Source organism: Dromiciops gliroides, chromosome 2, assembly GCF_019393635.1.
Source record: "Dromiciops gliroides isolate mDroGli1 chromosome 2, mDroGli1.pri, whole genome shotgun sequence".
Classification (NCBI taxonomy): domain Eukaryota; kingdom Metazoa; phylum Chordata; class Mammalia; order Microbiotheria; family Microbiotheriidae; genus Dromiciops; species Dromiciops gliroides.
The window spans coordinates 392801831-392823614 of record NC_057862.1 but is presented as its reverse complement, the minus strand read 5'-3'; the positions used below and the strand labels follow the sequence as shown (position 1 = coordinate 392823614).

At 47.5% G+C, this 21784-nt stretch overlaps 1 protein-coding gene across 3 annotated transcripts in view; it reads right to left on the bottom strand.

The window, feature by feature from the left end:
- The window catches only part of SH2D3C (SH2 domain containing 3C), a 31570-nt gene extending 14762 nt beyond the window's left edge, over nucleotides 1-16808 (bottom strand). The window contains exons 1-3 of one of the 3 annotated variants that reach the window (XM_043990092.1): nucleotides 16708-16808; nucleotides 12131-12668; nucleotides 2729-2768 (exon numbers count right to left, since the gene is read on the bottom strand). In XM_043990092.1, coding sequence (XP_043846027.1) covers nucleotides 2729-2768; nucleotides 12131-12668; nucleotides 16708-16744 — 615 coding nt within the window. In that variant the 5' untranslated portion in view covers nucleotides 16745-16808. Of the gene's footprint in view, nucleotides 1-603; nucleotides 842-2728; nucleotides 2769-10746; nucleotides 10870-12130; nucleotides 12669-16707 lie in introns of those variants that run through there. The other 2 variants (XM_043990093.1, XM_043990094.1) reach the window with 2 other exon arrangements.
- Between the last annotated feature and the right edge of the window lie 4976 nt (nucleotides 16809-21784).

Sequence of the window (21784 nt, the reverse complement as noted above, 5' to 3'; positions counted from 1 at the left end):
TCCCTCTGACCCACAGAGCTCTGGCTCTGCAGAATGAGCTGGCACAGGGGAGGTACAAACCGGTTTCCTAAAACCAGAATTGGAGATGCCGCTGCTCGCTCCAGATCCTCCATCCACAGAGGAAGGGGGTGGGGGGAGGCAGAAGGAATGGAGGGTGTTCCCCTGTCACCCCAAAGTGACAAGGACATTGAGCTTGGTGTCGGGGGTCAGTGAAAGAGCAGCCCTCTCTCCTTTCTGGGTGGCGGCAGGTCCCCCCTTTCCCTCACCTTGCGGCAGACCAGCCAGCCCCGCAGTAGGTTCACCCACCCACCCCCTTGCACTCCAAGTGGGCAGCACCCATTTGTCTCCTCTGACCCCAAGCATGAAGCCAATAAACAAGAGGGGTCCCCTACCAGCCACAAGCCCCACAACATAGACTAAGAATGACATGGTCCCCTGCCTACCGTCACTGTCCCCTTATAGAAACAACCCTGAGGTGTCCCCAGATGCCTCCGCGGCTAGACAACTGGCCCCTGGCCCAGGATACTACTCCACCTGACCCCCTGAAGCCCCGAGGCAAAGGGCATCCTCTCGCCTCCCTCCCAGCAGCCCCCTACCCCTCACCTGCACGAAGGAGCCCCGGTAGAAGCAGCATGCCGCTGCTGACAGGGCACTCCACAGGCTGCAGCGCTCCGTCATCGCTGGCCGCTTTGGGCTCTGGGCCCGGGGGCAGCAGGAGCCGAAGGACTCACTTGGGGTTAGGAGGGTGGTAGGGGGCTGGAGCACTGAGGGGGGCTGAGCTGGGCTGGGACCAGGGCTGGGGCCACCAGCAGCCGCTCAGCTTGGGTCTGTGCCTCTTCCTCAATTACCTCATCTCCTTGTTAGGGGAGGAGCAGGGAGGTGGGGGGAGGGAGGGAGGGGCGGGGAGACCCCACCCCCCTAGCCAGCCAGGGAGAGGGGAGGGGGCTATTGTTCCTCCCTCAGCCTGCCTCCAGCCTCGCCCCCTCCTCCCTCCCCTCTCTCACATCTCCCTTCCTTTTTCTCCTTCCTGGAGTGCTGGCCAGCTCCATCCCTGGGCTCTTAGGCTCTGCAGTAGGAAGGTCTGAGAGAGAAAGGGTCATGCACCTAGGAAGAATTACCATGTGTGTGTGTGTGGGGGGGGGGTCTGGGGAGGGGCTGACGAGAGAACCCCCTGAGAGAACTTTATAGTGGGGTCCTGCGGGGAGAAAGGGCTAGGGACATCTCGTGCTCTATGTAGGGGGGCGGGGTGGCGCTAAAGATTCCCCTACATAAACATTCTCCTGGCCCTGAACATCTTATTGAAAGAGTGAGCTCAGAACCAATCAATTGTAATGAATAATAATAATAATAAATCCTATTCCTATTAAAAGAATAAATTAAGGGACTCTTGGCCTTACAAAAGGACTCATATAGGCCCTTTAAATAGAATTTTAGAATGCCAGAGCTAAGTAGAGGTCACTTAACAAACCTCCCTTTTGCTGTGATTGTTATTATTATTATTAATTTTATTAGAGCTTCCTTTCAATGCAGTGACCCTTCAGTGACAAGTGATGTTTGACAGAGGTTACAGTGGAAAGAATGTTGGATTTGGAGTCAGTTGACCAGTTAGTAAACAATTATTAAGCCCCTACTATGTTCTAGGCACTGTGCTAAGTGATAAAAAAACAAAAACAAAAACGAAGCCACTACAGTCTCTGCTTTAAAGGAACTCAGAATCTAGAATTCATATCCTGCCATTTCACTACCTGTGTGACCTTGGGCAAGTCATTTGCCCTTCTTTAGGCCTCAGTTTTTTCATCTGTAAACATGATGGGGTTCGACTAGATGACCTTCCAAGCTGTTATCCCATTACTTCCTGTACTACCCAGGGAGGCAGCCCATTTCACTGCGGGACAACTCTGATTGTCCTTCCTTCTACAGAGCTGAAATCTGCCTCTCTGTAACTTCTGCTGGCGTTTGTGTTCTGCCTTCTGTTTTCTCTCCCCCTTGATGAAGCCATCTTTCTCTTCCAGATTATTGCTCATATGATATGGCTTCCAGACTCTTCATCATCCTGTCATCCCTCCTCCCTCAATTCAGGTGGTGAAAAGAGCTAACGAGGCTAGAAGTCAGGAGGTCTGGGTTCTAATCTCAGCTCTGAGATTTCATGAGGAGGTCATAAATCTAGAGCCAGAAGGACCTCAGAGGTCATCTAGTCAAACACCCCTCATTTTATGTGGGGTTGTTTTTTTTTGCAGGGCAATGATGGTTAAATGACTTGCCCAGGGTCACACAGCTAGAAAGTGTCAGGTGTCTGAGGCCAGATTTGAACTCAGGTCCTCCTGAATCCAAGGCCGGTGCTTTATCCACTGTGCCACCTAGCTGCCCCCTCATTTTATATATCAGAAAATCTGAGGCCCAGGGAGGGTAAGGTCACACAGGGAACCTCAGAGACCAGAATGGACTCTAGGGCTCTTGCTCTTGCCACTGTTCCATGGTTTTATGTTTTCTCAAATGGTCTGTGAGGCAGTACACTAGAGAGGGATAACCCACCACCCCAAGACCCACCCCACTGCTAACCCCTTCCTCACTTTCACATGGTGGGAAAAAAGAAAGACAATGGAGTACTTCCCTTCATAATCCACTACTCTAAGACCCAGACAGCTTCCTCGAGCCCTACCCTGCCACTAGCCCCCTCCTCACTTTTAGATGATGGGAAAGGAGAAAGAAAGACAGTGGAGGTACTCACCTTCACATAATCCCCACCTGACTCCAGAGCACTAGGGACACTGCAAAGAACAGAGGAGAGTAAGTAACCCCAACCATCACCACTTATGCATCCACCTAGACCCCACCAAGCTGTCCCACTTGGAAGACCCCTTTGAAGTATACTTTGTGCTTGGCAAACAGTAGGCACTTATTAAATGCTTATTGAATGGGGTAGTTAGGTGGCGCAGTGGATAGAGCACTGGCCCTGGATTCAGGAGGACCTGAGTTCAAATCCGGCCTCAGACACTTAACACTTACTAGCTGTGTGACCCTGGGCAAGTCACTTAACCCTCATTGCCCCACAAAAAAAAAATGCTTATTGACTGATTGAAGGATTGGTGGACAAGGAGAGGGGCCAAGGATGGGAAAGGCTAAGATGTCTCCCTCTGTAGCCAGGACTGTAGCTGGGCTAAAAGGTGCTGAACTAATACATTCTGAACCTTTCTCAGTAACCTCTCTTGAAACAGGGGTGTAATGGCACTAGGCTGGGTGTCAAGACACCTGGGGGGTTAGTCTTGCCTTTGTGATGATTCTAAAATCTCATGATCCTATTCACATGCTATGTGACCTTGGACAAGTCTCCATCCTTTTCTAGACCCTACTCCCCTTCCCCCGAGTATAAATTGAGGGAGATGGCCTGCTGCTTCATAGCCATGCTCCTTGTCTGCGCTGTCATTTTATGATTTGAGTTACCACTCCCCACAAAGAGCAGCGGGAAGTCCTTGCCAGACTTTTATCCCAATTCTTCAACCTGTATTTTAGGCATGGCCTGCCATCTAAAGTAGACAGAGCCATCTCCTGCACGGTTCCAAATCCCCTCTGGGGGGCATATGGCAGGGAGATAGAATGAGGCATACCACTACCCCCGCCCCCCCAACCCCACCCTGTTTTTCCCGGGTGAGGTGGTTCATCCTACAGTTTCCGGCCATTGAGGTCCGGATATCCTTCCACTTCTGGGAACTGGGAGGGCCTGGGACATTGGGATCGCACAAGTGTTTCCTCTGGCTTTTCCTGCCTGAGGTTCCTCCCACCTAGGGCCTGAGGGCTGAAGGGCAAAGCCCTAGGGAGCTCAAGAAGGCAGAAGGGCAGACAAGGCCAAGAAACAGTTGTGGAATCAGAGGGCCCAGGCCCCCTGAGGCGTGAGGCTGTAGAATGAATGTGAGGCAGGCAGAAGATGCAGAAGGAAGAACGCTGCACTGCATCCTGCAAGGAAACTTGCTTCCACTCTCAGCTTGGTTACTCACCAGCCTTGAAATAATGAGTAAGTCCCTTCCTCTCACTAGGCCTCAGTTTCCTTGACTTTAAAAAGAGAAGGACAGGGGTAGCTAGGTGGTGCAGTGGATAAGGCACCAGCCTTGGATTCAGGAGGACCTGAGTTCAAACCCAGCCTCAGACACTTATTAGCTATGTGACCCTAGGCAAGTCACTTAACCCCCATTGCTCTGAAAAAAAAAGAGAGAGAAGGACAGAACTAGATGACTCCTAAGGCCTCTTTTTGCTCAAATACTAATGTGATCTATCCAGATTAAGTCAATTGCTCTATTTTCCCCTGATTCTCCTTCAGCATGATCAAATCCAGTAATAAAAAAAAATCATGTTTAAAAAAAAATCAGCTCCATTAATTAAGCATGTTAATTATTTAAAATAGCTGGCTCCAATCATCTATTTTTATATTTTCATTTTGTAGACTTACAAGGTGCTCAATTATTCAATAACAGCAAAAATTGAGATAAGTCAGTTCCATTAATGATTTGATTAATCATCATTAATTACATTAATTGATCACATAAGCCAATCTATTTTGATTATTAATGTTTGTTAATTCCTTCATTAGCTTAGATAATTATGCTAATAAGTATTTTAATAACTCATTCCCCCCTTTTTCAGAGAGTTCATGGCATTTTTCAAGATGATGTTCCTCCTTCAGCTTCTAGAGTGAGACAGCTTTTTAGAGGGATGAGAAGAGGAAAATAGAGGCCTGAAGGGGAGAAGGAACCAATTCCTTCAGCAAGTTGGCTGCTGACTTGGGAAGAGGGAGACAATGAAAAGAGAGGATCTTCCTGTCCATGTCCCATCTGGACTTATGCCGAGGGATATCAAGGGGTGGACACTTCCTGTACTTGTCCCCAGTCTTTGAGAGAAAGGGTCACCAGATTCTCCAGAAGGTTCTAAAGACTCAGGGATCTTGAAAAATTAGTGAAGGGGCTAGACCAGAGCCTTCTGGGAACAGCCAAGATGCGATCTTCCTTTTGATGAAATTAAGACTCTCAGAACTCCAGGCTTGTCCTAGTGCCCATCTGCCAGATCCTGGGTGGCAGCGGCAGATATTTTGAAATGATTATGAAGTATTTTTCCAGAGAGAAAAGCCATAAGGGAGATTTTCCCCTTGGAAAACCTGATGCCTCATTCATTCATCAGTGCACCATAGAATATGGATCACTTTCATTTACAAGATGCTTCTGGGCTGGTGTTTATCATAGAGGCCCCCTCCTGTTACTGGGACACTAGCGGATTATCCAAGGGAGAAATCCAGAGAGAAGCAAAGAGAGCAAGGGGAACTTCTCAGAGGCAGACTAGTGTGGCTCTGGGAATCCGGGTGACTTCCTCTGCGTCTCCGGGCTAATGCTGCCTCACTGTGCTCTGTGAGTGTGTGTCCTTGAGATAATCTCGTGTTTCTAACTACCCCGTGGGGGGGGGGGGACATAGAGAATGCTGGAGAGGGTCAAGGTCAGGCCTGACTGTGATTGTTACAGCATCAGCCCTTCCTCATTCTCCCAGGTGAAGCTGTATCAGAAGCTGTGGGACCTTTGTGTTCAGGGGTTTTGGGGGGACCTTTGTGGTTTGGAGGATTGACAGCTAAGGAGTTCAGCCTGACTGTCCCCAGGGAGACCAGGTGCTGGACTCATCACAACTCATCAAAGGCCAAGGGAAAATAGATTACTGGAGAAGAGGAATTGTAGTTGGGGGTGGGGGTGTTTCTTTGTAGCTGCAGCACTTAGCACAGTGCCCATAGTGTAGCAAATACTTAATCAATGTTGTTGATTGGCTGATAGAGGAAGCCCAGTTTCCCTGCCTATGGCTGGCTAACCTGACCTGTGAGGTCAGAGAGACAAAGGGGTGCAGCAGCATTTTCATGTCCCTTGCTCAGTACCACCTGGTCTTTTTCTGACTACTTTGACCCTTAGACCTGACTCCTTCCCTTCTCCTGACCAAAACCCAGAGGACAGCAACACCCAGCTTCCAGTCACTCAGGATTGATAATCCTAGGGAGGATCCTGGGAGGCTACCTATATAGATACCACAGGAGGCCGGGAGAGAATATCAATAATAAATGCCTTAGTTTCTCTAGTGCTCTGCAGTTTGCAAAGTGCTTTTGCGTCCATGACCTCATTTGACCCTCGCAAAGATCCCTGGAGGTCAACAGAGCAAGTGTAATTATTCCCACATAATGGATCAGGAAACTGAGGCCCCGAGAGGTACCAACTGCGATTTTACAAGTGTTGGAGACAAGCCAGATGGGGTTTGAAATATGGCAGGGACACGGAAGGCTGATGATCATAGAACGGCAGAGATGGGAAGGAACTAAGAAAGAAGGCAGCCCCTCCACGGGCAGGCATGGCCTTCCTTCTTATCCCCTGGTTTTCCATCAGGGGCCAACATGTAAACATTGGTGTTGGAAAGTACCTAAGATTACCCACTCATTTAATTTAATTTAATTTTTTTTTTTTGTGAGGCAATTGGGGTTAAGTGACTTGCCCAGGGTCACACAGCTAGTGTTAAGTGTCTGAGGCCAGATTTGAACTCAGGTCCTCCTGAATCCAGGACTGGTGCTCTATCCACTGCACCTAGCTGCCCCACCCACTCATTTTAAAGATGGGGCAAGTAAGACCCAGAGATCTTAAGTGATGCTCCCAAGGACACACAGTAAGTGGCCCAACTGGAGCTAGAAGAGTAATAAATGGCATTTATTTAGTGTTTTGTTTTGTTTTTGCAGGGCAATGAGGGTTAAGTGACTTGCCCAGGGTCACACAGCTAGTCAATGTCAAGTGTCTGAGGCTGGATTTGAGCTCAGGTCCTCCTGAATCCAGGGCCAGTGCTTTATCCATTGTGCCACCTAGCTGCCCCTATTTAGTGTTTTAAAATTTGTAAAGCACTTTACACAGATTATCACATTTCAGCCTCCCAACATCCTTGAAAGGCAAGGGGGCCAAGCATGTGCCCACAGGTCACATATGGCCCATAACATTTCCCAGTGAGCCTAAACCAGACTAAAATGTAATCAGGAAATATTTAACAAAATTAATAAAAATAGAAAAGAACACAGATAATATTATATTTTAAAACTAAGTCGGTATGCGGGCTTCAAGGATTCAAATGTATAGATTAGTGGCTCCTCCTTCTATTTGAGTTTGACATCACTGCTAGAAGGTATGACATCCCCATTTTACAGATAGGGATACTGAGATTCAGAGAATGTGTGACTTGCCCGGGATTAAATAGCTGGTAAGATTTAAAGGGAGGATTTGAACCCGGATCTCCTTGACTCTAAGCCTAGCCCTCTACCCACCACTACACATTGTTCTCCTGACTTCCTGGTCAATGCTCCCTCCCTTTAATGCAATGGATTAAGATTTCAAGAAGGCCCAGATCCTGTGGGAGAGGGTGAAACGGGTCTGGATGTAGAAGAAGCCAAAGCAGTGTGTCTGTGTGTTTTGAAGGTGTATGTGTGCGTGTGGGGGTGCAGATCGTAGGGTATCTGCTCTACTAGGAATCAGGAGAAAGCTGACCAAGACTGGGTCCCCTGAGGCTGGGATCCATGTCTCCCGTTTAAGTGGTTCTAAGTGGAGACAGGGATATGGGAAGCATGAATGCCAAGGAATCTGACTCCAAAGTCCTCCAAGCAAGACAGCTCCTCCCCACCCCCAGTCCCTGCCCTGAGTCCTTGGCCCCGGATTCCCACAGTCAGAGTTGTCTGAGGGTCTTAGGGATTGTGAGAAAGCTGAGGAGGGAGCTGAGGCAGGATGCTGGGAGCAGGAGGGCAGCCGGCTGGGGAGGCGGGAAGGAGGGGTGGCCTTCCAGTTGACAGGCCCCAGCCGTCATGCCCCTGAGCCCTGGGCTGGGGGTTGAGGCAAAGAGGGCTGCCTTCTGGTACACCCCCTCTCCAACACCCACCGCCTGGGGACAGGATGGCTGGAAATATACCCTCCTCTTCAGTCCCCCTTCCCCAAAGCTGGTAATCGCTAACAGATGCCCTGTAACTGACGTCATCCCAAGAGACCAAGAGGGTCGGACCGTGGGACTCCAGGGGGCTGGGGAATTCTTGGCCAGGAGTCAACATTCCAAAATGAGGGAGGGGGAACCAGAGCTACCCCCCACAGCTGCCCCTCCATCTTCCTGAGGTGGGAGCTCTAACTCGGACTCTGTCCCTCTTCTCAGGATCTGACACAATAGACCAGGGAATGAGGAATACCTAGGTTCAGGTCACTTTCCCCCACACTACCTATGACCCTGAGCACAACCCTGCCTTTCTCTAGGGTTCCAATCTCTCCTGTAGTTCAAGCAGATCACCCATCCTACCCTGGTTCCCAGCCTAAAGAGGAGCTGTGGGGAATAAATTAGGTCTGGAAGATGGATTCTTTTTTTTTTGCAGGGCAATGAGGGTTAAGTAACTTGCCCAGGGTCACACAGCTAGTAAGTATCAAGTGTCTGAGGCTGGATTTGAACTCAGGTCCTCCTGAATCCAGGGACAGTGCTTTATCTACTGCACCACCTAGCTGCCCCCTAGAAAATGTATTCTTAAAATGGTTTATGTCACAGTAGTCCCTTTTGGTGAAGGCCATGGACCTCTTCTCAGAACAATGTTTTCAAAAGCATAGAATAAAATTTGTAGGATTACAAAGATATAAATTATATTGAAATAAAGATGTCATTTTTTCCCACCCAAGTTCACAGACCCCCTGAAATCTATCTGTGGATTCCAGGTTAAAGACCTCTGGTCTAGACTATACTTTGAGACCTGTAGTATAATAGAATGGTCATTGGATAGGGGTCATAAGCCAAGGGTTCAAGTCCTATCTTAATCAGTGACTTGCTGTGTGACCTTGGGTGAGTTACTGTCCCTCTCTGGGCCTCAGTTCCCTTCTCTGCATGGGAGAGTTCTTCCAAGATTCTAAAATTCTAAAGGTTGTTCTTAAAGGATACCCAGTACCTGTTCCTGTTGCCCTCTCTGCCCTGCGAGGGAGGAATATTTTTCCTGGGCAACCTCAGCTTCAATGATTTCTTTAACTTTTTTTTTTTGGTGAGGCAATTGGGGTTAAGTGACTTGCCCAGGGTCACACAGCTAGTAAGTGTCAAATATCTGAGGCCGGATTTGAACTCAGGTCCTCCTGAATCCAGGGCCGGTGCTCTATCCGTGCGCCACCTAGCTGCCCCCCGAGCTTCAATGATTTCTTAAAGGGGCCAGTCAGAGCCTTATTCTACTTGGATGCTTCCCCCTGGTACCCCGCCCCCTCCTGGTTGGGTGATCTCAACAGGGAGTTCCGCTGGGACACTCTGGAGAGGTATGGGAAGGAACTTCTGTAGCCCTCACCTCTTCACCTTCCTTCCTCCCCAGCCAGGTGCAACCCAGCGTCAGGGAAAAGGGGGAGGGAGGGAGGAGCATACACAGGGATAAGCCCAGGGTGGAGAAGGCGGATGTAAATGGAAAGAATATTGGATCTGGAGGATACTGCTCAGGATTAAGTCTCCATATGACCTTGGCCCAGTTCCTTCACTTTTCTGTGCCTCGGTTTCCCTTCTCAGAGGGGGATTGGTCTTGATCCCTAAAATCTAAATCCTGTGATCTGCACTGGAGACCAGGCAGGATCTGACTCACTGGGCTAGGGTTGATGAATACCCGGGTCCCCTTCTCTCCCTCTTCCCTCCCTCCACGGCAGAGTCTGAGACAGTGCCCTGGGGCGGAAGGGGTGTGTGTCTCAGAATAAGGAGATCTACTCTGGGTGAGACTCACTGGGTATTAGAACTTGAAGACTGCTAAGAGATTATTTCATCTCAACCCTTTTTACATCATTTTTACATATGATACATTTACATCATTTTACATATGATGAAGTTATGGGAAGTGACTTACCCAAGATCATACATTGACCCGAGTAGTCTCCTGACTCTGTCTAACTCATGTTAGAAGGGAAAGGGCGTTGAGAAGGAGGGGGTGGGGGACGACTGAGGCCAGGTGAGATGCTATCAGAAGTGTCAGGGAGCCCAGGATGCCTCCTAAGGTTGGGACTCCAGAGACCATGGCCCCAGCCCACACGTCCCATCCTAAAGCCTTGGTCTCTAGCTTTCTGTGCCGTGCAGGTTACCCCATGTTTGCCAACAGGAAACTAAAGTGAGTTTGCTATTTTCAACACTCTTGGGACTGATAAAATCTTGGGGCAGGGCTGGTAAGTGGAGAAGGAAACAGGGCCCTGGGCAGGGGTCTGAGAATTGGACACCCCAGGGGCTCCGGACCCCAGTGCCCTACCAATCCCTTGCCTCCAAACCCTTGTTGCTGGAACAAGGGGTGCCCCAATAACTCAGAAGCCTCTCCTCCACCAAGAGAGAATGTCTGACACCCTTCAAGCTAGCAGCAAGCTGTAGCCTCTTAAACAATCAAAAGGAGAGGTATCTGGTACTGGACCCTCGGGGCGGATGTGGGCACATCTTGATGCCTGGTTCTCTCATCTGTCTTTACCTACTTCCAGATTTCTCTGCTCAGATTGACCCCCTCAGCACTCTTCTCTTCCTCTGGCATGACCTTGGGCAAGCTACTTCCCCTCTCTGGGCCTCAGTTTCCCCATCCCCATGAGCAGGTTGGTCCAGTAGATCCCAAATGTCCCTTCCATCTTGCCCCACCATTCTACCTTAAATCTGAGTCCTGCTGATTTTGTAATACAAAGGGGTCAGTTCTCTCCTGCCGCCCCATTCCCTAGTACTCACAGGGGTGTCCAGCTTACTCACCCTCTATGACCCAGGGTGTGGTACCGCCTGCCCACCTCCGTCATCTGGTTCTTTGGGTTTCTGGCTCCCCAGCTCCAGCCGGAGAAAACTTCTGGTCCCTCTGTTCAAGTCCCTCTCGCCCCAGTGACTGAGCAGCTGGGCTGAACTTTGGAGGCTGGGCTGAAGCTAGGAACCCCTCCCCTCCAGCTGTCCTGCCCACTGTTCCTCCCCCTAACCTCCTCCCAGCTCTTGGAACACTGGGATGTTGGCTATTTACAACTGAAGCCCGAGCAGAGGAGGAAACAGCCCCCTCAGCCCCTCAGCCCCCACCCCCATCCTCAAGGGCTCAGAGGGCCTGCTTGTGGTGGGATTAGGACAGGAATCACACAGTAGTGGAGAGAACCCCCGACATTGAGCTTAGGTGCTATGTGATCTTGGCTGTTTCCTTCCCCTCTCTGGGCCTCAATTGTATCCTCTATCAGATGAAGTGGCCCTAGATGATGATTGCTATGGTCCTTCCCCTTTCTCACGTTCCACCTCGGTGAAGCCCACCCTGATTATCTTCATGTACTCTGTATATCTCTCATATATACATGTTGTGTTCCCCATTAGAATGTACACTCCTTTAAAGCAGGAATTGTTTGTTTTTTTACTTTCTTCATATCCTCAGGGCAATCCCTGGCACATTCTAAATATTTAATAAATGCTTGTCGACTGACAGACCAAATGAATGAATGAAGTGCCCCTCACCTGAATGAATTCTCTAAGCACACTAACTCTAGCAGTATCATGAACTGGGCCCTTAGCAGAGAATGCTGGCCCTGCTAGAAGACTATGAGCTCCTTGAGGGAACGAAGCACTTCTTATTTATCATCCCAACCCCCATCAATGCACGTGCTGGCTACTCAAGGAATGTTTGGTGAATAAATTGAGTTCCCAGAATTCCTTCTGCCTGGCCTCCTCCTAGACAGTCATAGTCCTCTCTGGTCATTCCAAGTCATGCCCGTTGGGTTCAGGCTTCCTCACCCTCTTCAAATTCCAACAATTGATACCTACATAGTGTTTCAAAGGTTGCAAAGTGCTCTCCATCTTTTCTCTCATTTAATCCTTATGAGAACTGTGAGCTAGGTGCTAAAAAAGAGGTGTTTTTTTTCTGCTCAGACCTGCGATTTCATCCCTCTCTCTGGCTCTCCCATCATCTGAAATCTGTAACTATTCTGAAATCTTTAGTATTGAAGAGTTTCCTGGGAGCACTGAGCCATCCAGGTCTGTGGGCTCTGAGCTTTCTGCCTCCAAGGCACCTTCCATCCATTACACCCAGCTATCTCTTATAGGCCCAAAGGTGGCATCCCTAGGGGTAGATCCACCCTCCTTCTGCCCAAGCTCTCTCTAGAAGGGCACTTACCTTTCTAATGAGGTATCCAGAAGGGCTTTCTCTTCGGGGGCTTCTCCCACTGGCTGTCTAGCCTCTGATCCCGTGCCCATGTGCTGTGTTCCTGGGGAGCCCTCCAAAGGCCCTGGGTGACACAGGGCAATGTTTCCCTTGGTAGTAGTCACCTTCTCTTCTGTTGGGGAGACTGGGACTGGGATATCAGGCAACTCCCGGGACACCGGGTCAGGAGTGGGAGCTGGGACTTCTGGCAGCTCCCGGGACAGTGGACTAGGAGCTGAGGAATTCTCTTCCTTGCGTGGTTTCTGGTCCTGCCGCCGACTACTGCCTTTCTTAGAGCCCGGCCGAGGCAGAGTACCCATGTGGCTGTACATGTCACTGGAGCGGGCATAAGCCCCAGGGCTCTTGGGGACATTGATCATGTCATCCTGTGTGTTCTCAAAGGCATCTGGCTGCAGGCAGGGAGGGTTGTTAACTGGTGCTGAGGAGCGACGGAGGGTAAAACTCCGGGGAAGGTTAGAAAGACTTCCGAAGGCCTTAAACTTGAAGAACTCTGGTTGAAGTGGATGAACGAGAGAAAGGTTTCAGGGTCTGATACCTTGGCATCTATAATAATAGCTAACCTATATATAAGCATCTAGATGGGATAGAACATAGAGTGCTGAACCTGAAACCAGGAGGACATAAGCTCAAAACTCACAGCTAGGTGGCGCAAGGGATAGAGCACCGGCCCTGGAGTCAGGAATACCTGAGTTCAAATCCGGCCTCAGACACTTAACACTCACTAGCTGTGTGACCCTGGGCAAGTCACTTAACCCCAATTGCCTCACTAAAAACAACAACAACAAAAAACACAACACACACACACACACACACACACACCAAAACCTCACCCCGACACTGTGTGACCCTGAGCAAGTCACTTAACTTCTGCCTACCTCAGCTTCCTCATCTTAAAAATAGGGAGTTTAGTAGCACCTCTTCCAGCTTGCTCTAACATTCTACCTCAAATGTGATTCCTCTTGGTTTTGTAACATAAAGGAGCCTAACAATAGTATCTCCCTCCCAGGGTTGTAGGTAATGACAAAATGAGATAATATTTGTAAAACTCTATATAAAGGCTGGCTCTTATGTAGAGTCTCAATGTTTGTAAAGCCAAGTTGATCCTCCCAACAACTCTGTGAGGTAGATACTGTTATCTTCCCCATTTTTACAGATGAGATGATGGAGGCTGACAGCAGTTGGGTGCCTAGGGTGGGTCACATAGCTAAGAAAATATCTGAGGTAGGATTTGAATTCAGATCTTTCTGACTTCAGGTCCAATACTCTATGCACAGTGCCACCTATCTCAACATCAAGTCATAATGGGAATGTCAGTATACAACCCTGATAACTGATAGACCCATCCCCATTCTAGGAAATGTTCACTGGGGGAAAAGAGTGTGTGTATGTGTGTGTGTGTGTGTGTGTGTGTGTGTGAGAGAGTGAGAGAGAGAGAGAGAGAGAGAGAGAGAGAGAGAGAGAGGAGGGGGGGAGGGAAAGAGAGAGAAGGGAGAGAGGGAGGGAGGAAGAGAGGAAGGAGGGAGGGACAGAGAGAAAAAAGAGAAAGAGAAAAGAGTGTGAGAGAGAACTGCTTGTAAGTATATGTGTGTTAGTGGGAGTATTCTTAATTTCTGTGTGTGGGAAACTGTATACCTGGTTATGGGTGAGTGAGATGGTTTTGAGGGTATGTGTGGGCGTGCCTAAGGGTGCATCTACTCAGAAATATAAAGGTTGCTCTCCTCCCTTTCTTGCTATTGGGGCCCCCCAGGCTCCACCCAGGCCACTAACACCCAGCAACCCCTGCTTTGGGGTGATAACATCTCCCCACATCCTGGGGCATGTGAGTATAGACCTCTGGCTCCCAGGCTGTCCGTCCTTACAACCACATCATGAAATCTAGGCCAGAGGCAAGCTCCTCATTTTCTGCTTCCTTTCCCTCCCTTGAGTTCCAAGAATTACCCAAACTGACCAGTTCTCACAAGCCTCCATATCCCCAGCTCTGGCCTTCCAAGTCTTCACCAGGAGATGACACTGGCCAGACCATACCCTGAGTCCAAAAATCATTATAAACCAAACACACACACACACACACACACACACACACTTCAGTCTACAGTGAGCCAACCCCACTCCTCAGGCATACAAGAGTTGGCAGGCATTGAAAGAGCCCTGGACCAAGATCTGAGACACACACCATTAATTCACTATTTGACCCTTCAGCAAATCACTTCTCTCTGGCTCTGTTTCCCCTCTCTGTAAAATAGGTCTAATAATCCCCTGTCCTGCCCTCCTCAGCAGGTTATATTTGTGGATTAATTCCATTTAATTTGTCAAACACTTATTTGCACAGGAGACCAGAGGCTAGGTGCTGGGGATACAGAAATAGGAAAAGCCTTGCCCTCATAGAGCTTACTTTCTGCTGAGAGGATACGACAGGTAACAGAAGAAAATATGAAGTTTTTTCAGGATGGAGAGAGTGCTAATAGCCAGAGGGAATCAAGAAAGGATCTTTCACAGAGAGGATAGCAGACCACTGGGACCTCGAAGGAAGGCAATGTTTATGAGAAGCCTTGGAGGAGTAAAGAACTCTGTGAGGAGGAGGTGAGGGGTGATTTGAGGGGGATAACAAAGTAGGAGAGGAGTGATTAACTCAATAAGACTGTGGGGAATGGGAAGAGGGGTCTCTGACTTCCCCCCACCCTAAACACACACACACACACACACACACACACACACACACACACACACACACCAATCAGATTACCACCAGGCTGAAGATTTTGGTTGCTGTTATCTGTTCTAGCCAGACCCTGTGGGGAGGCTGGCCCTGTGAGCCTGCGGGTCCTGTCTATCATAGGGGAAGCCCTTTGGAGGCTCAATGCAGACAAACCCAGAGATGGGAGAGGGCATCCATCATAGTAGGGGGAAGGCACTCGATACAATCAGTCAGTCAACACGCATTTAAGTGCCTGCTGTGTGAGCCACTTTATTATTTTTTTTTGTTATTGCTGAATAGAATTTTATTTTCCAAAATACATGTAAAAAACACAATTTTAACACCAATTTTAAAAAAACTTTGTGTTCCAACTCCTCTTCCCCCCATTCTCACCCCCCACCCACAAGAATTCAAGCAATTCAAAATAAGTTATATATGAGTAGTCATGGAAAAATTCTCATATTAGCTAGTTGTGAGAGAAAACAGTCAAAACCCCCCAAACTTCAGATTAAGGAATTGAATTGATTATAATGGCAAAACGTATGGTACCTACTTTGCTGGGCTTTTGTGAGCCACTTTATTAAGTGCTGTGGTTACAAAGAAAGGCAAAAACCTCATGGGGAGGGACAGCATGCAAAGGAGTATATACAAACAAGGTAGAGGATAATACAGTTGGAAATAATTAACATGGGAAGGCACTGGCTTAAAGTTAAGAGGGCTTGGGAAAGGCTTCCTGAAGAAGGTGGGATTTTTAAGGGACTTGAAGGAAGCTAAGGAGACCAGGAACCTAGTCCTGGGAGACAGGGGCTTGGAGAGAGCGCTCTCTCCACTGCCTTACTGTAAATAAAACCAACATATCCTCAGAAGGGAGAGGAGAGCCTGTTTGTCTCTGTAACCTTGTACTCTCACCCCCTAGCTCCTCCACATTTTATAAGGTCAAGGTCAAAGTCAAAGGCCACTTTCTCCCAGAATCTTTCCCTGAGCATTCCCTTCGGAATCGGCTGCTCCTTGCTCTAAGCTCTCAAAGCACATTTGCTTTGGAAGGCGTGGACTTTGCTCTCATAGTTGTTGTTTGTTGTGGTTGGTGGTGGTTACCTCTCTCATGGCATTTCCCAAGTTGGCGTTGGTTATTGGTGGATATGCCCTATCTCCCCTGAAAGCAGGGACCAAGTTTTATCAATGTGTATATCCTCATCAAAACTGAGCATGATGCTGGGCTCAGAACAGCTGCTCAGAGTACGGTTATTCAACTGAACCGAACTGAAGTTCACTCAACCAACTATTATTTACTGAGCAAGTGCCTACTGCTAGCAAGACATCATTTCAGGGGCCTGTGAGATAGAGATGAAACAGACTACATCCTTGCCTTCGAGGAGTTTATAGTCTAGTAGAAAAGCTTATGACACAATTCTCCCCAGATCTGGCTCCTGGCTACCCCAAGCCATCTACTACCTCTCTGTTCTGCCTCTGTTGCCCCTGCATGGTACAGTCAAAGGAAAAAATTACTTGTTAGCAAAAGGACCTGGGTTCAAGTTATAGCAGTTATTATCAGTGTGACCTTGGATAAGTCACTTAACCTGAGTTTCCCTGAGGGAATTAGATCAGATGGCATCTGTGGTCCCTTTCAGTTCTAGATCTAGAATCATGGACCTGGGCCATGAAGCAGCTGGCTAATCAGCTCCCTCTGTCTCTTCCAGGAGGGAGGGAGGCAGACATCATGCAAACAACTATGGGGGAAGCCCATGCATGGTAAGGTTTGGAACTGAACGAACACACTCAAATTCCCCCGCCCCGAACACCAAAAGTGGGGAAAGAGAAAGACCCCAATACTCACTGAATTTTTTCCCTGTCTTCTTGGGAGTCTCAGTCATTTTGGGAGGCTGAGAAGAGCCAAAGAGATGAGAAGATTCTCTTGAATGCCTTCACATCAGCTCGAAGGACCCTCCCCCTCTGGCCTGCCCCTTCCCCTTTCTCTCCCCGTCCCCTCTGGCTCTCTCACTTTCTCAGCTCGCTTCCTCTGTGTATTTTTAAACAGAGTGAAACTCCCACAGCCCCACCCTCCTCACCCTCTCAGCAGGGGAAGGAGGGGGGAGGGGAGTTAGACCTTTCCTCCAGCCCCAGGCCCCTGCCTGCCTCCCCCGGGCAGCCTCCTCGGCTTGGGCCAGCAGGAGGGGAGGGAGTAGGAAAAGAGACCACAGCATCCTCAGGGCCTGGAAGAGACCCAGGAGGAACCGCAGGGTCTGGGAACCTGGCTTTGGCATCTCTAGCCATAACAGCTGGCCTGGCCTTGCTTTTGGGGGGAGGGGTAGGCGAGTGTCCAACCTCTGGGAAGAGGGAGAGGGGTCCTCAGATGCCCCCCAATACTCATGGGAATTCATGAGAAGACCAGACAGCCAGGATCTTGGACACAACTAGGAAGAAATCTGAGGTCCAAAGGAAGGAAGCTAACTGCATCTTTTTCTCAGAATTAACTCAAATGGCATGAAAACCCAGGTGTTCTGCCTTCCCAGCCCCTGCTCTCAAGGCTAACTTGGGCCCTTCTCCTGGGGAGTGACACACACTAGACATGGGGTTCTTAACCTAAGATCCCTGGGATCTGTGGGTAGATTTCAGGGGCGTCTATAAACTTGGATGGGAAGAATAATGACATCTTTATTTTCAGGATCATTGAGTTCCTTGGTCATCCTCTGTATCTCATTTTATGCATTTAGACATTATTCTTCCGAGGGGTCTGTAGACTTCACCAGACTTCTAGGGGGTCCATGATGTAAAAAAGGTTAAGACGAACTGCGCTAGAAGGTCCTTAGGAATTAGAGGAACGTAGGAGCGGAGAGGAACCTGTGAGATCCTTTAGTTCAAACCCCTGCTTCTACGGAGGAGGCCAAGGTCCGGAGAAACTGAAGTGATTTGCCCAAGGTCACACAGGTACTAGTACTGAGAGCCAGGCTCCAAACCCAGGTGAGGCAATTGGGGTTAAGTGACTTGCCCAGGGTCACACAGCTAGTAAGTGTTAAGTGTCTGAGGCCGGATTTGAACTCAGGTACTCCTGACTCCAGGGCTGGTGCTCTATCCACTGCGCCACCACCTAGCTGCCCCCTAAACCCAGGTGGTTTTAACTCCGAGTCCAATCATCTTTCCACTATGCCAGGATGGCATGTAGGAGGAGACCTTAGAAATTATTTCGTTCAAGTCTTTCATTTTTACAAATAGGGAAACTGAGGCCTAGAGAGGGGAAATTGTTTCCAGGCTGGTGACCTGGAGGGCTGACCTTGTGGGGAATGGTCTGATTAGTGGGTCCCATCATACTGAGAATCTTTCTTCCCCTCCCAGGGTGGAACTTAAAGTCTTTTACTGGACAGAGATGAGGAAGTGAAACCTTTCCACCATTTGCTTCTCAAAATCACCTGCACCTGGACTGCAAACAGCTTAATGGGAACTAAAACCTAGACCTGGGAAAACCTCTGGGGAGGGAACCTGTACCTTCCAACCACCTTCCAAGGCTATTAATGCTCCCCTGCCCCCCCTCAAGGGACCTACCTACACATAAAGAGGAAGGAACAGGACTAGATTTTGAACCTAGGTCCTCTGTCCCTAGGTCGAGTGCCTCTCTCTTTTTTCTTTTTAATAGTGAGGCAATTGGGGTTAAATGACTTGCCCAGGGTCACATAGCTAGTAAGTGTTAAGTGTCTGAGGCAGGATTTGAACTCAGGTACTCCTGACTCCAGAGTCGGTACTCTATCCACTGCACCACCTAGCTGCCCCTCGAGTGCCTCTTTTTATGATGCTGCATCCTGCTTCTGACACCATGACACCATGGCTTTCCCGGGGTTCCAGCTTAGAAAGGTGGGTTTGGGGGCGGGGTTAAGGAGAGAGAGCAGGCAGTTATTGTTGTCTTTTTGGGAATGGGTGGGGTAGACCAGGCTTGGGGCATGAGTACCTGAGTCCCAGAAAGGGAAAAACAAAAAACAACAAAAAAGAAACAATGACACATAGTGCACTGAAGCATAGAATTCAGGAGTCCCAATTCCCAGCTTAGTACTTTCCATCATTGGCTTACCGACTGATTTTGGTTTTTTTTGCTTCTAGGCTCTGTCCTCCCTAATCTTTTCTCTACTTTGCTGCCAAAATATTCTTAAAACAAAGGTCTAACTATTTCCTTATTCAACAATCTTTAGTGGCTATTGAAAATGCAATCTACTCAGACTGACACTCCATAATCTGGTTCCCACTCACTTACATTTTCAGACTTATTTCATTACTCCCCTTCATTTGACATTCCAACCAACCTGGTCTTGCCTGCAGTTCTCTGATCTTGACTTCCAATCTCCCATCTCCATGCATTTACACAAATTGTGCCCCATGCCTGAAAAGCATTCCCTCCTTACCTTAGACTCTTAAAAATTCCTTGCTTTCAATTTGGAATTTTTTTGGGGGGGAGGGGTGGGGTGAGGCAATTGGGGTTAAGTGACTTGCCCAGGGTCACACAGCTAGTAAGTGTCAAGGGTCTGAGGCCGAATTTGAACTCAGGTCCTCCTGAATTCAGGGCCAGTGCTCTATCTACTGCGACACCTAGCTGCCCCCTCAATTTGGAATTATTTAAAGAAAGTGACCAAAATATTCATTCCCTTTGAATGCCTCAAGATGGTCAATGACAAAAAGATAGGCCCTTAATATACCAAAAATATCTATAGCAGCACTTTTTTGAAATATCAAAGAACTAAAAATACAGTAGATGCCCATTCCCTCAGTAACAGCTAAACAAATTATAGTAGACTATTACTACCTAGTAAGAATAGATTAAAATGATGAATACAGAGAAGTCTAAGAAAACTTAGACAAACTGATGCAAAGTGAACTAAGTAGATCTGGGGAAACAACATACAGGATGAGCACAGCCACCTAAATGGAAAGAATAACAACAAAATGTCAAAGCTGAATGCCATGAAATTATAATGAACAAACTTGGCCCAAAGAAGATATATGAAAAGGCAGCTCTCTCTTTCTCCCTTTTGCAGAGATGGGGGAATATATGTGAATTGTATCATAAATAACGAGGGCTTTCTGTTGAGTTGGCTAATTTTGATGATTTTTTTTAAGAAATTATTTTTTATTGTTTGCTATAAGGGCCTTCCAGGATGGGGAAAAGGGAGGGTTGCATTGGGAAATGTAGATGGTTCAAAACAAAAAAAAATCAATAGAAATTAATTTAAAAAAAATCTTTAGTTTCCTCCAAGGCCCGGCTTAAGCATCATTTCCTTTGTGTAAGTATACTGATTTCCCCAGTTATTAGTGTTCTACATCTCTTTAAATTATCTTGTATTTACTTACCTGGGCATATGCTGTATTCCCTAGCAAAACATAAAGCATTAGAGGATAGAGACAATTTTATTATTATCTATGTCTTAGTGCCTAGCACAGTACCCTGGACACAGCAGTTATTAATGTTTGCTAAATTTCATTTCACTTCTAAAGTGGCATTTTAGAGGAGAAGGGCAAGGGCATGGGCACTGACAGTAGGAGTGTGGATGATAAAGGGGTGAAAGGGAGAAATCCTGGAGGGAAACAGCTAATTGGGGGTTCTAGTTCTGTCCCTAACTCAGGTGGGACCCCAAGTCACTCTACATCCTCAGGTTTCTATAGGACGAGTGGCTTGGGCAGAATCAAAGAACTTAGATCTGGTAGGAACCTCCCTGAAGAGATGAGGGAACAAGGCCCAGTGAGATTAATATATCCAAGGTCACACAGGTTAAGAAGGTAGGAGACATGAGGTTATGACTGTGAATCCAGGACTACTTCCACTACAACTTGCATTTTTCAATGTTCTCTGACATTCAGTGCTCCTCCAGCTGGATGACAGTGGATAGCAGGCTGAACTTGGAATAAAGAAATGAGTTCAAATCCTGCTTCAGAAATTTACTAGGTGGCAAAGAATTGGAAATTGAGGGGATGCCCATCAATTGGGGAATGGCTAAACAAGTTGTGGTATATGGATGTAATGGAATACTATTGAGCTGTAAGAAACGATTGATGAAAAAAAAAAAAAAGAAACGATCCATGAGCAGGCAGATTTCAGAAAAACCTTGAAAGACTTACATGAATTGCTGCTGAGTGAAATGAGCAGAACCAGGAAGGAGAGCATTGTACACAATATCAACAACGTTGTGTGATGATCAACTGTGATAGACTTAACTCTTCTCAGCAATACAATGGTCCAAGATAATTCCAAAGGACTCATAATGGAAAATGCTTCTAAATCCAGAAAAAAGAACTGTGGAATCTGGATGCAGATCGAACCATCCCTTTTCTACTTTTTTTGTTTTTTGAGGTTTTCCCCTTTTGTTCTGATTCTTCTTTCACAACATGACTAATGCAGAATTATGTTTAATGTGATTGCATATATATAACCTATATCAGATTGCTTGCTGTCTTGGGAAGGGTGGAGGGAAGGGAGGGAGGGAGAAAATTTTGGAACTAGAAACCCTATGAAAACAAATGTTGAAAACTATCTCTACATGTAACTGGAAAATAATAAAATACTTTTATGATTTAAAAATAAATTTAATTTTTAAAAATAAATTTACTAGGTATGATCATGGACAAATAATTTAACCTCTGTAAGTCTCAGTTTCCTCAACTGCAAAACAAGGATAATTATAGAATCTACCTGACAAGCCATTGCGAGGCTCAAATGAGATAATGTACATAAAGTATTTTATCAACCTCAAAACGCTATATAAACATCAGCTATTTTTATTATTCTTACAGCTATGCTGGACCCTGATAAACTCAGATTTTTTAAACTTTTATTCTCACCATCTGAATTGGTCTGTAATTCAAAATTCCCTCTGTATCAGTCCCTGAAAAAGACACAGCCTCACTACTTCTAACTGAAGACACGTGGGTCCCTGATC